The sequence below is a fragment of the Nematolebias whitei genome, chromosome 2 (genome assembly GCF_014905685.2).
Source record: "Nematolebias whitei isolate Nwh7 chromosome 2, NemWhi1, whole genome shotgun sequence".
NCBI classification, from domain to species: Eukaryota; Metazoa; Chordata; class Actinopteri; order Cyprinodontiformes; family Rivulidae; genus Nematolebias; species Nematolebias whitei.
In genome coordinates, this window is record NC_056499.1 from 62087083 (window position 1) to 62102120 (window position 15038).

Consider the following 15038-nt stretch of genomic DNA (forward strand, 5'->3'; position numbering starts at 1 on the left):
GATAGTTAAGCCTCAACTGATATGCATTCAAGAAACCTGGTTTAAGCCCCAATTGGATTTCATAATACCTGGATATATATCAATTAGAAATGATAGGGTGGGAAGTGTTGAGGTCTTTCAATCCATGAGAACCAACTTTCAAACACTTAGCTCAAAACTGCCTCAACCTGAGATCGTTCAGTGGAAGGAAGACAGAGTCAAAAACACAGCCTGAGAAGTGGTTCTGAATTCAGACAAAGATTTATTTTACCTTCACAGTGCCAGAAGGGAGACGTCTCACATGCACCTTACATCCATTTTACATGTCTGAGATACAAATGTATTTGCTTCGTTTAAATACAGCCTTATCAGTTACATTGGGATTTCCTTATCATGATGTTATTCTCTGGGGCAGCTGATGTTCCTGGGTGTGGTCTGGCATGGTCTTGTTTTTTCGCCCACTGCCCCAGCTGAATGTGATCTGTTCTGGCAAGATAACAGTAGTCTGGTCCTCTTTGTACAAGGAGTTACGCAGATCATGAACTTATATGACGTACATCATGATTTTGCAGTTTTTTTTACCATACACAGAGAAATATTTCATGTCAGAGCATAGCAAAAAAGATGACATTATACAACATATCCCCCTTTTGGTCCCTCCAAGGGGACCACCTCTTTGGCTACAAACATCTGTCCCTGACGAAAGTCCAGAACTTGTGCCGGAAAAATCCCCAGAGCAACGGTGTAGTGGTGCGGGGTAAAAACAGCACAACGTCTCACGCCCCTTGTGACGACGACCAAGATGGCGTTCCAGTGCACTCTTACAATCATCCTTACCCTGTGTCATAAGTTTAACAAAATTGCTGTTTAAATGATATAACAATAGCAATCAAATGAGCCATTAATAAGATAAATATAGTACAACTTAGAGAATTACATTTTTAGACATTGTATTGCGTTTTTCACTGTCAGTTGGTTACAAAGCGCACAGTGGATGCCTGTATTTTAAAAGGACCACAACTTGTTGGCCTGAACAATGACTACGAATTGGTTGGACAATTAAGGTCCATCTCATAGAGGCATCGTCCGTCGCGTTGTCACAGACTGAAAGAGAGAGAGAGAGTTTCAGTAAAAGTTAAGATGTGGCCACATGCATTTATCTAAGTTTCCTATTGCTAGCAGTATGATAAAATATATCCAAACCAATACTCAACAGTAATTTGGGAGCAGGGGAAGCAAAGTAACACATGTAATTATAATATGTATAAGAATCAACTTAAAGCAAAGAAAAATGGTGTAAAACACATGTTAGGAGACAGGTTATAAAGCCAGTGTCAGCAGTTCTCGGGTTATGCCACCAGGGAGAGCTTCGAATTTCGTGTGGCTTGAAGGATCGCTGGTTGACAACATCTGATATCCAGAAGGTCTATCCCCGCTCCCTTTCTCGATGGTCGAGGTGATATAGCGCACCACGAGTGATCTCGCACAAGGCACACAGCAGCAACCACATACGACCAGTATACTCAGCGTCCTCAATCCCTCCAGTGCCCTGGTCACTGACCCGTCAGAACCTGTATTGTTGGGGATGAAAGTACAACACATATCTCCAAACATAGCACAATTTCAGCCCTCTAAGGCATGTGACTGTATTTTCTATCTCTACCACTAAAAAGGGGTTTGTCAATATAAAATATTTCATTATTACTTCTACACTATAATGGTTTTATAGAACAACATAAACCACATTCCATTCATACTTTCATCCTCTTTTTTTTATGTTTACAAACCTGAACCTCAAAAAGGATATGATGGATTTCTCCAGAGTCCTTTACTCTGGTTCTTCCTGAAAGAAGCAAAGTTATTTTTCACAAGAAAACACAGCAATATGTGATTACCACATGCAGTGAAGATGAGTAATCAGAAGAGTTAAGGTTTCAAAGTCTAGTGGTGAATATTTGGCATGGGTGATGTTAATTTTAGTTAAGATGATGGATTTTATTTGTCTTATTTCCTCCTGCCTGTGGGAAAGAATTTAGTAAACGCATGCGCAGAAAATATATTTTCATTAATCACCCTGTCCTCAAAACAGCACAATACAGAATTAAACATTGGGTTTGCTGATAAATGGAGCTGGAAAAATAAAAGGAAGTCAAAATCAGTTATTCAGCTCTGCCATAGCTCCTCTGGAGATCTGTTTAGGTAAAACAAAAACAAAAGTTTCACAATACATGACTATTGTGAAAATGTGGTTAAAAACACTCTATTCACGGGAACCTAATTAATTTATCAGTCCAGTCCAGTCTTAGTCATTGTCAAATCAAATGTATTTAAGAACACAGATCCACTACATTTTCATTGTTCTTCTGGGTCTAGGGGTGTCCCCCTAAGAGATCCGTCATGTACACATTCAAAGGAAGAAAGATAAATACTTTGGTTATTAAGAGCGTTGTAACTTAAAATCTCCTATTTATACACAAATGATCTAGCAAGCAAGTCTGTACATCAATCACTGTTCCTTCTCAGTCGCCCTCCTTGGTCTCCACATGTTCTTTTTCTTCTGGTGCCGCCCACTTTTGAAGTTCAGTAACCTGTTCAAGTGTAAGTTTGTATTTTATCTCTTCCTCTGTTGCGACTGTCATCATCAAAGGAGAGTATCCTACTGCGGCTTTTGCTGCGTTGTCAGCTGCTTGATTTCCCTGAGCTGTGTAGGAGTCACTGTTATCATGTCCTTTGCATTTCATTACTGCCACTCTCAAGGGCAGCAGAAGAGCCTCTGCTAACTCTTTCATGTCTGCTTCGTGTTTAATGGTTTTTCCTCCTGCTGTCAAAAAACCTGCTTTAATCCATTGACAAAGTTCCACATGGACTGCTCCTACTGCATAGGTGGAATCCGTGTAAACATTTACTTTCTGATTCTCTGCTAGTTTCAGTGCTTCTACCACTGCTCTGACCTCTGCTCTCTGTGCAGATGGTGCACCTTCCAGCTGTTCTGCTTTTATCACTTCATAGCCTGTATCTGTTTTTTCCACTATTGCATAACCTGCTTTCAGGCCTTCTGTTGGATGTCTGTAACAACACCCGTCTGTGAATAAGTGTCTTACCTGTATTCCCCAAAGTGGGGATGCTTCTAAATCTGGCCTCACTTTCTCCAGCTTGACCACCAGCTCTTCACATCGGTGAGGCTTACCTTCTGTAACACAATCTGCCATATTTATTCCCTCGTGTGAGAATGTTATGTTGGGGGCTTCTAAGATTTTTGATAGTCTGTGTTGTCTAAGAGCTGTCATCGTAAAACACTGTGAGTTCACATAGGCAACCACGCTATGTGTTGTCAGCACTTGCAGGGCGTGGCCCATGACTATGTGTGCTGTTTTTTTAATACGTTTCGCTATCCCGGCTGCATGTTGTGTGCATGGAGGATGTCTTTTTTCCATGTTGTTCATCATAAGTGATAGGTACTGTAATACTTTCCTCTCTCCCCCTTTTCTCTGAAACAAAACCCCATTTATTGCGTGTTTTGTTACAGAGACATCCAGGAAGAAAGGACAGCTGTAATCGGGTAAGGTTAATTCAGCTGCCGATGCCGAAAATATTTTCAATTTTAATTTGCCAAGTCTTACCCTCAAGGTCAGATGAGAAGGCTTCTTGGTACCAGTCTGTGTGTTCCCAGTCATAGAAGAGGGTGACGTGAGGTGGGTCAGCAGGAGAAACGTAGGCACGCAGACTGATGAGCCAGGGCTTCCAGGTCTGGAATGTTTTCAGGAGACAGCTCGACTGTTCATGTGTCAACCGGCCCCAATAGATGTCTGCGTACTCTGGAGTGACAGGGTGTAACAAATATTGTCCATCTGTGATTGAGTCTCTGCAATGCATGATGGAGCCATCTGGTAGCGAAACTGTCAGCCCATCTGCACCACACAGTATGGTAGCTCCCAGCTTGATCAGCAAGTCTCTTCCCAGTAAGTTCACAGGAGTAGATGAGGAGCAGACAAAAGAATGTTGCAACGTCTGGGCCCCTAGGTTAAAAGTCAACGGTTTTGTTAAGTGCAGACTCTGCTCTTTCCCTGAGAACCCTGTCAAAGACACAGTTTTTGATGTTAAACTGTTGATGAGGGTGCTGTTTATAGTCGAATATGTGGCTCCTGTGTCCACTAGAAAGTTCATAGGTTGACCTCCCACTCTGGAAGATAACATGGGGTCTGCAGATGTCATGTTACCTGACCAGGTCTCAGGGGTGTGTCAATATCGTTGGTACACGTCTTCTTCCCACTGCAGGTACTGGCCACCGGCAGGAGGCGGTATGTTAGCAGGATTGTGTGGAATCATACCTTGTGACCCTCCGCCTTTACTCCACTGCATGGGTGGGGCTCTGCACTGTCTGGCCCAATGGCCAGGTCCCCCACAGTTGTAGCAGATTTCATCTTGCAGGTTCCTTTTCCCGGGTGCACCCCAGCCCCCTCGTCCACGCGCCATGCCTCCCCGTGCACGACCACCAGCACGCCAACCTCCTCCACGTCCAGTCCCACCAGACCTGCACACAAATGGAAAAGACGGGAAGGGAAAAGAGGGATTGGGATATGGAGAGGAGACAACTCCTCCTCCAGGATACTGATTAGTCACAGGTGCGACATTGTTGTGTGTAAGTTGTGAAACATTCCCTGTTCCCGCAGCTAACATCATTTTCTCAGATTTATCCTTGTTCTTTGATACCTTCTGCTGTGCTTCCTGAAGCTGTAATTTGAGGAGCTGATTTTCTAGGTCAGCTCTTTCATCTTTTTTCTTTTTTAACTTGTCCTGTGCCACCTGCAAATGATGTAGTAAATGTTTTTCCCACTTAGCATGCTCGCACCCTGGGAGATCAGGATTTTTCACCATCAGCTCTGACACTTCATCAGGTACTCCCTTCAAAACTGCTTCTCTGAACAATTCAGTCAGATTAGACGGTTCACCTTTTGGATTAACTGTTGTGTGCCTCATCCAAATCTCTACTGCTTGAGTGATGTAATTTTTCGGGTGGACCTTAGGGTCCCATTCAAATTTTGGTATTGCTGCCGGAGTAGACAAAGGGAACTGTCGCTTAATTTGTCTGGCTAATTGTGTAATTACCACTGCTAAAGGAGTGTGGTTTGGCTGAGTGGCAGTGCGGGCGGCTCGTTCCAACTCATGTCCCACCATAGGGGTGACACAACGTCCTAAAATTGCCCTAAAATCTCCTAGTGCCAAAGTCATTCCTCTCGTGAGTCCATCCAGCTCAGATAACCATAAGCTTCCTCTTGCTGAGATACTAGGAAGCTTATCAACCAACGCGTCTCTATCTCCCAAGGGAAAAGGTACATATTTCAGTGTCCCTCCTGCTATCCTCCTTGTTCTCCACCTCCTCACTATGTCAAAGTTTTGAACAAAGTTAATGTTATAACTTGTTATTCTCCTTATTCATTTGACAAGTTTGATACTTAATTCATGGAGTAGTGTGGGTTTCATAACCTGACAAGTTTTTATGTTATAGCAAAGCAACAAGCAGACATATTTCCTACATCTATGCAAATATATAAGAATATATGTGATATTTGTAAGTTAAATAAATAAAATCAGCGTTTTTTAACTTTAAGGAGTAGTTGTATTCTATTTTATATTACATATAGTTAAATTTATCTACATTTATACAACTACTCGTAGTGTATGATAGCAGCCTTACATTTATATCTGGTCCTTTGAGGGCAACCATTTATTCTGATGTGGCCTAAACAAGTTCAACACCCCTGCAACACCAAGGGTGCGGAGCCTGCCCACAAAAACACTGCTACTTTCCTTTTCTTCTTCCTTTGTATTTTTATTTATTTATTATTTATTTATTTATTTATTTATTTTCTCTTTTTTTTCAAGCTAAAGGCCAATTTTAAAACCTCCATTAACTCAAATCTGATACCCACCATCTTTTCTAGGTCATGGCCAATGTTATTTGGGAACTGTCAATCACATACAGAAATTCAAATACAAATAGATGGAGTGAAAATTGAAAGAGTTCATGAAAACAAATTTCTTGGTGTCATTATTGATGATAAACTCAACTGGAAACCACACATAAAATATGTTCAAAGTAAAGTCCCAAGAAATATCGCCCTCTTAAACAAAGCCAAGTTGGTCATAGAACAAAAACCATTACATGTACTCTACTGTTCACTAATCTTACCTTATTTTAGCTATTGTGCAGAAATCTGGGGCAATAATTATAAAACTACACTACAGGCATTAACAATACTACAAAAAAAAGAGCAATAAGAATAATCCATAAGGTGGGATATTTAGAAAGCACTAATACACTATTTGTAAAATCTAAATTATTAAAGTTCATTGACATATTGAAACTACAGACAGCTCTAATTCTTTACAAAGCAAAAAATAAACAATTACCAGAAAACATTCAAAACCTGTTTAAAATTAAGGAGCAAATTTATATGTTATGGGGGGAATCACAGTTTAAAATATGCTAATTCAGAACTACTAGAAAAAACTTTTGTGTATCAGTAAGTGGAGTCAAACTGTAGAATAATTTGAATATTGAACTTAAACAATGTCCAAACATGAAACTGTTCAAATTATCATATAAACATATGATTATTGCTGGATATAATGTATAATAATATTATTAATTTATTATTATTATTATTGTTGTTGTTGTTGTTGTTGTTTTTGTTGTTTTTGTTATTGATGCTTTTGTTATTGGTGAAGTTAAAGGAATAATAATTGTACATCTACTATAGTTAACTTAAATAGATACTATCTTGATGCATGCTCAATAATCCAGGTAGAAAAATCCAAAAAAGTTCAATCTGGTCCTCTGGACATGGAAAACAGCACCTCAGACTGAGGAAGTCTCTTGGATGAGAGACGAAACGTTTCTAGAATTTTTTTTGCTTTGTTTTGCTTTTGTTTTTTTGAATGTCCAGAGGACCAGATTGAACTTTTTTGGATTAAATAGATACTATATTGATGGATAAATGTGGGTTTAGTTGTTATACTGTATGTATGTATTATACATGTAATGAATGTAAGATTATGTAAGTGGTTAAGGAGTGGGAATTTTGATAAGTTTATACTTCTACTCACTCCCTTGAATATGTAAAACAAAAAGTCTGACATGTTGTTTCATGCTATATATATATATATATATATATATATATGTATACATACATACATACATATATATATATATATATATATATATATATATATACATGCATACACATACATACACACATTTCCCTTCCCCTTACATATTAAAAAAAATAATAAACTAAACTAAACTAGGTCACAAATTCCACAACATGTTCAATTAGTCTCATTTGTTATTTTCTGTTGTACTGTCAACAAAAACTACATTATAACAAATATTCCCCACAACTAGATATTTTACTCACTCATTCAGCGTTATCTTTCCACACACATTTTTTCACTTACTGCACAATCCTCACACCTTGTCTTTGAACCCCCCCCCCACCACACACACACACACAAACACACAAATACACACAAACACACTCTTTGTTGTCAGGTGACAAAATACGACCGTTGCACTTCAGGAGTAAGAATTATCTTATCTTGAGACCTGGCAACCCCACTCCACTCACAGAACACAGCTATTTTCACATGGAGCGGTCTCATAAAAACCAAACACAATCGATCGTCTGCCGCGCCTTAACTTTTTCTAGACTTGAAACTCACAATTTCAGCTTCTGTTGTGAAATAAGATTGTGTTCCTTGTTGAATCTGTCTCCCACTTCTTGTTTTACTTTGAAATTGACCCACTTCCTGTTTTACTTTGAAGAGGCTCCCACAGATTGATTTCTGTTCCGGTTTACATCATGTAACACGATATCTCACATTTCTGATTGGTTTGAAACTGGCCAATCCCATGACAGCAGGCTTAGAACGCGGTGAAAAGTTAGTTTTGCTGTGTGAAGGAACGCCCTGTTTTTAAACAAAGGAAAGTGCGGTTTCTCCTCGAAGCAGTCAGCCAGAATGGAGCAGAGACGGTCGACTTCAGATTCCTCCTTAACAAGGTTGTATCGTATAGATTAATGGATGCGCATCCAATTAATTATATGTTAAAATAATGACTGCAATTAACTAATCCACTGTTTATGCTTGTGAATCTGTGACTTTCTGACTTTCTTTGCTTAATAAATATTCGTAAACTTGAAGGTGCGTTTGCTGTATTCTGAGTGCGTGTCTTGACTCCTCCTGCAGGATGACCGGTGACAGCAGAGCTCGGGTGGAGAAATAAAAGAAAAAACACAACAAAATGGAGGTCCCACCGAGATTTGAAAAACAGTTACCGAGTCCTTCACACTGATCTACGGCGCGCCATAAAGAAAAGGTAAGCAGAGCCTGTTGATTACGAAATCTGTAAATTGGGCTTACTATAGGCAAATTTGCTTAGTGTGTGTGACTCCCAAATAAATAGTTTTAAATAGAGAAGTTTACGTCGACTGTAAGAATAAGATAAAAGTAAGATAACTTAATAAAACCAGTCCCAGATAAATCACGCAATAGTCGAGCCAACCAGAGTCCGACGGGGCTCTGGACCAGAGGGGGTGGGGTTGTAGGATAAATCATTTATTCGCCGTCATCCCTGTAACTCTGAGACTAAGTTGAACTGTAAACTTGTTAGGTTGGTGGCTAATTGAAAACAGTGTTAATTTAAACTTACTTAAAAATTGGAAGTTCATTAAGTAAGTGCGGGACTGGGTGGAATAGTAATTAATTAAATACGACGCACGCACCGAATAGATTAAAATAAAATCAGCACTAATAATTAGATTTGTTGAATAAAATAACTTATGATCTGTGGTGAGTAAAAGAAGTCACAGGTTCACAACTAATTGCTGTCTTCTAAGATATTAAAAGGGAAGTCAACACATTTTGTTTTAAAAAAAACAACAACAACAGTTTTAAGGGTGACCATTGTGATATTTCTGGCGTCTGTGACTCGCGTGAATGTTGAAATAAGTGGTCAGTATCTTGTTTGTTTATTTTGTTTTTTGTGTCTTTGTCAAATATAAGACCACAGTATGAATGTGTAAAAAAAAAAAAAAAGTTCCAGAGTCTAAAAAAGTTCCAGAATTTTCCAGTGACAATAAAACAAAGAAGTGTGGTGTGTGTCAAAATTTCCTGTGAGAATGGACACAGAGGCGCAGCGTGTCATGTTACAAAAGTGCGAGCAGGAAAGTTTTAAACCGGTAAAGGAGCAAGTTGACGTTGTGGGACAAGCACTAGCGATGTTGGAATATAATAAAAAGCTAAAAAAAAAAGCTCTCGTGCAAAAATTACAAAAAATAGAAAATAATGCTCAAGAGGGACAGGATGTGATATCTTTAATGTGGGAAAAGATTAAAGAAAGCTCGAGAGATGAGGATAAGTTTGACAAGCAAAAAAGAGAGGCAAACGCCCTGCAGAAAGGTAAATACAGAAAGTTAATGAGGGAGGTTAAATATGAAAGAAAAGAGTGGTTGAAATTGGTCTTTGTGGCACAGGGCGCGTCCCATTTGTTGAAAAAACAGCAGCTAATAGAACAGCCTAAAACAAAGAGTGAGGAAGTGGGTAGTTCAGCTCCCCCTCCTTATAACTCAAGCAGCAATCAGTCAGCACATCCCCCCACAGGAATGTACCCTATATATCACATAACAGATGGAAGGTTACAGGTGGGGGAGGTCACTGCCACCCTCTCGCAGCTGAGGGTGGAGTCACCCATCCCAGTTAAAACAAAACCCCTTGTGGCACCAGAAATGAAGCCGTGTTTTACACAGTCCATCAGTACACCATTCCAAACCGAGGGTGGAGGGGACACAAAGAACACGCAGCAATGGGTAATTAAAGATGGGTGGAGTCAGTCTGCTAATCCCACAGGACACCCTGATTCGCACACTTCTTCCTTCTTTGCACCCTCAGCATCTCCCTCTGACAGCTCTCATGATGGAGAGGGCGTGCTCGTGGGTCTGCAGGGTTGGAAGAATCGTGCAAGGTTGTCTCAAAACCCGCTCACCTGTACTCACCAATTGCCTGCCACGCCCCAGACACGCGTACAGAATCCTTTTTGGCCACAAGCAATACGAATTACTTCTGATTTGTCGGCAGCTCTTCCACCACAAGATCACGCTTCTATCCCTGTTGAAAACGTGGATCCATCGTTAAGTACTGGTTCTTTTCCCCTTCTGCAGGCAGGAAATCAGATACGTTATAAACCTCTTGTGCTAGGTGATGTGCAGGCGTTAGTGGACAAACTCCCTCCCCTCACAGAAGGAGGAAGTAAGTGGTTGAATGTAGTGGACTCCTTAACTAAAGGTATTAATTTAGCTGTGGGAGACATGAGGGCGCTGTTGGGAAGGTGTGTAACTTCTACTAGGATGGATGAGATAGAGAGAGCTGCTGGGTGGAATTGTAACATACCTGACTCAACTTGCATGTTGTTGCAGTATCAGAGATTTGCCGCCGCTCTCAGACAGGCTTATCCCCTTCCAGAAGGTACAGGGGTTCCTAAGTTCACCTGGAAGCCTGGTCAGAACCCCACTGCATATTTAGATGTGTGTAAACAGGATTGGTATGACAGAACACACTGCCATGGTCAGGGGGATAATCAAAAGTATTTTTTTAGACAAGCAATACTTGATGGTGTGCCCGCAGCAGTCAGTAAGGCAATGAAAATTAACCCTGATTTGCCCACAGCAGATGCTGCCCAGTGGGAACGGCATCTTATTCATCATCTGCAATGTGTGGCTGATGAGGAGACTAAAACTTCCTCTGAACTGAAAGATATGCAAACGCAGCTCTTAAAGCTACAATTGAAACAGGCTAGGGATGTAGTTCAATCTAAAAAAGAGTCAAAACAGATGGTACAAGCTGACAATGTTTTTCAGTGTTCTGAAGCTGCTTATCAGTGTCCTGTAACCGCCCAACCCCCGCTTCCTGTTGTATATCCTCGGGGACGGCCCAGAGGGCAGTGGGGAGAAAGAGGGGGGTCTCGGGGCAGAGGTTTCGGTCGGGGGTACACGCAGGGAGGCAGAGCACAAGATGTCTGCCACTACTGTCACAAACCAGGTCATTGGGCGCGGGATTGTAATCACAAGCAGGCCAACGCCCAAAGAGGAGGAGCACATCACTACTCAGCTCCCAGCCACCAGATGGCGCCACCGACACCTACCTCTGGCCAGCAGGATCCACCTTGGGCGCCACCAGGTGGATACTACCAGCAATGACACACCCCACAGAGTAATCACACCATAGGGGGAGGAGCAGACCCTATGGTGAAGATGAGGGTCATGAATAAAGACCTATCATTCCTCGTGGACACTGGAGCTACCTATTCAACCCTCAATGAGCAGGGATTTGATGAACATGCCAGTGCGGACATTGTGTCTGTGATCGGTTTCGCTGGGGTGCAACAAAAACTGTCTCTAACTGAACCTCTCGTAGTAACAGCAGGACTTCAAACAGTGACACATCCATTTGTTCTGTCCACACGTGTACCTGTCAACCTGCTTGGAAGAGACTTGTTAAAAAAACTTGGTGCAACAATAATGTGTGAACAAACTGGTTTACGTGTTACTTTACCAAGTGGTGTGACCTGGACTTGTTCTGCTTCTTCCTCCTCTTTGTCATCACAGTGCTTGGTACAGCCGATACATGAGGAAGTAGCTGACATCTACTGGGCGTTGCTGTGCCCCGAGACACCTGAACACACTGGACTTTACTCTGCCTACTTGTTGTGGAGGCCATGGCTTGATGCTCTGCGTCCCTATGTCCCACCTCTAGATCCATTACATGTCACTCTCTTTTATGACCGTGATTCTGATGATTGTTACAGGGAGCATTTTGCTCAGCACTTGCAGGACACTGAGTGGCCATTAATATCAGACCGGCTTATAGTAGGTCCACAAGGCGTGGCTTCTCACGTCACCCTCACACCATCTCAATTGGAGTGGTACATGATGTCGTCTGAAGCGATCCCACACGTCTCATTAGCTTTAGCTCCCACACATCAGGCTAAAGACTTGGGCCCAATGGTGAAGGCTGCTGTCTCTGCCACAGATTGGGTCCCAACACAAATACCTCAGCTCGCTTACTCATCATCAACCGACTGCTATAGCATTGACTTAGCTGTTCATGATGTAGGTAAGCTAGACCATGAGGTGATCTCCAGAGACCATGGCAGAGAAAAAACTGACCATTCAGATGTTCCTCATATGTTAGATACACTTCCTGCATCTCTCTGGTCTCAGGGACCTGAGGATGTAGGTCATGTTAAATGCCCCCCAATCTCTTTTGAACTGACCCACAACGAACCTATATGGTTGTATCAGTATTCTCATAGACCTGAGGCTGAACAAGGTTTGACTGGCACAGTCCAAGGGTTGCTGAGAGCAGGGGTCCTCGAACACTCACATTCAGACTGGAATACTCCCATTCTACCTGTTGAGAAGGCGGGGACTGGAAAGTACAGAATGGTACATGATCTTAGGTCGATCAACGCCATACTTAAGACACCTACGTCACCAGTACCAAATCCCTATGTTGCACTGACCCAACTGACTCCGAACCAGAAGTGGATGACCTGCATTGATTTGGCTAACGCCTTTTATTGCCTGCCCTTATCAGAGGAATTGCGTGACATTTTCTCATTTACATTTAACGGTTGCCAGTACAGATACACTCGCTTGCCTCAGGGTTTTGCATTATCGCCAGGCATTTTCAATCATGTTTTAAAGAATATTCTTGTACAGCTTCCACTCCCCAGAGGCACAACTTTGGTCCAATATGTGGATGATTTACTGATAGCCTCTGAAACAGCACATGACTGTCTTACAGCCACTCAGGCTGTCCTGCTTCACCTGCATGATGCAGGTTTTAAAGTTAGTAAATCTAAACTTCAAGCAGTTCGTACACAGGTCTCTTTCCTCGGTAGGTTGGTCTCTGCTAATGGTACAACACTTTCACCAGAACACAGGGCGTCTATACTACATCATCCAAAACCCACCACTGTACAAGACATGTTATCCTTTTTAGGTTTAACTGGGTACAGCAGACACTATATACCTGATTATAGTGAACTCACCACTCCACTCAGACAGATGGTAAAAGATCAAGGTAACAGAAACCTGAAAGCAACACTTGTGTGGAACACAGATGCAGAGCATGTGTTTATTAAACTGAAGCAACTCTTGTCCAGAGCAGCTGATTTGGCTCTGCCTGACTACTCCGCCCCGTTTTTTCTTGATGTTTCTGAAGCAGAAAACACTGTTAATGGTGTTCTGTTTCAGAAAAAGGGGGGTGGTAGACAGGTGTTGATGTACGCAAGTGTGATGTTGGATGGTACTGAGAAGCGTCATCCAACATGTACACAGGCAGCGGCAGGTCTGGCAAGGATTGTTTCAAAAACAGCACACATCGTCATGGGACACCCACTACACATCCTAACGACACACAACATAGTAGCGTATGTTAATTCTGAGCTCTTTACAATGACATCCTTAAAGCAAAGACGCATGAGCAACATCCTATCAGAACCGAATTTATTGTTTCTTCATGAAGGCATAAACATGGCAGATGGTATGCAAACAACACAGGCACATGATTGTGTGCAAAAAGTGTACGTGGAGGAACGCATTAGACCTGATTTACAGACTGAACTCATACCACATTCAAATATACTCTACACAGATGGTTGCTGCTTCAGACTTGAGGATGGGTCTTTGAGATCAGGATTTGCTGTGGTACAGCAGAATGGTGATGAGTACGAGGTACTGAGCTCAGGGCAGCTAGAAGGTCATCAGTCAGCTCAAAAAGCTGAAATTCAGGCAGTCGTTGAGGCTTTGAAAATGAGCAAAGGAAAAGAGGTTACAGTGTACACAGACTCAGCATATGCTTATGGTGTAGTTCATGTGCAATTACCACAGTGGAAAAGAGCAGGTTTTCGAACAGCAGGTAACAAACCAATTAAACATGAGGAACTCATTAAGGATTTAGCTGACAGTTTGATGTGGCCAGCAAAAGTGGCAGTTGTGAAGTGCAAAGGTCATGATGTTACACAATCAGACACAGCGGAAGGAAACAGGCAAGCTGACAGAGCAGCCAAGATAGCTGCTGGCTATTTGCCAAGAGTCCAGATGGTGACAGTGGAAGAGGAATGTCAGAAAATGAATCATTGGGATGAGAAAAAGGTAGCAGAGGCTCAGACTACAGCCTCCCCAGAGGAAAAGACATTATGGTTTAACAGAGGAGGTCAGAAAAAAGGGGAGTTTAAAGTATGGATAGGACCGAATCAGAAGTGGATCTTGCCTATGACTTTAAAACAGGCAGTATTTCAGGAAGCACATGGATTAGCACACGTGGGATGCAGACAAATGCTAAGGAATCTTCAACAATGGTGGCACCCTCATCTAAAAGATATGGTAACAGCATATGTTGACACCTGTAACGTTTGTTTAAAGTACAACATTCGACCTACAGTAAAACCTGAACGAGGTTCTTTTCCTCTCCTGCACCGACCGGGACAGGAGTTGATTCTAGATTACACTGATATGTTGGAACCTGTTAAAGGGTTCAGATATGTATTGATGTGTGTTGACGCATTTACAGGGTGGCCAGAAGCCATACCTGCAAGAAGAGAAGACAGCAAAACAGTGGTGAAGTTTCTGATTAACCATTATATCCCCAGACACGGTTTCCCAGGAAAAATCAGATCAGACAATGGCACACATTTTAAAAACACAGATCTGCAGGCTGTGGAAAAAATGTTAGGCCTAAAACATGCTTTTGGAACCGTGTACCATCCCCAGTCTCAAGGGAAGGTCGAAAGGATGAATGGTGTAATATCACGCAACAAATTGTCTCTGACAACACCCGTGTCGGTAAGGTGGCTCGCGCTGATCTGTATTATTATTGTGGTGGTAGACGTTTACTAACACATATCCCTCAGGATTCTGTGGGATTGTGTGCATTAGTACGCTTAGCTGCATCGTTAACCTTGATTGGCCCTCGTTTGGAAGTTTTAAATGACACCTCCA

General features: G+C 41.9%; 1 protein-coding gene across 1 annotated transcript in view; it reads right to left on the reverse strand.

The window, feature by feature from the left end:
- Positions 1-4019: 4019 nt before the first annotated feature.
- Positions 4020-15038, reverse strand: part of psmd13 (proteasome 26S subunit, non-ATPase 13) — a 133344-nt gene continuing 122325 nt past the window's right edge. Inside the window, exons 14-15 of the mRNA XM_037695225.1 lie at positions 4308-4510; positions 4020-4052 (exon numbers count right to left, since the gene is read on the reverse strand). Coding sequence (XP_037551153.1) covers positions 4020-4052; positions 4308-4510 — 236 coding nt within the window. The remainder of the gene's footprint in view (positions 4053-4307; positions 4511-15038) is intronic.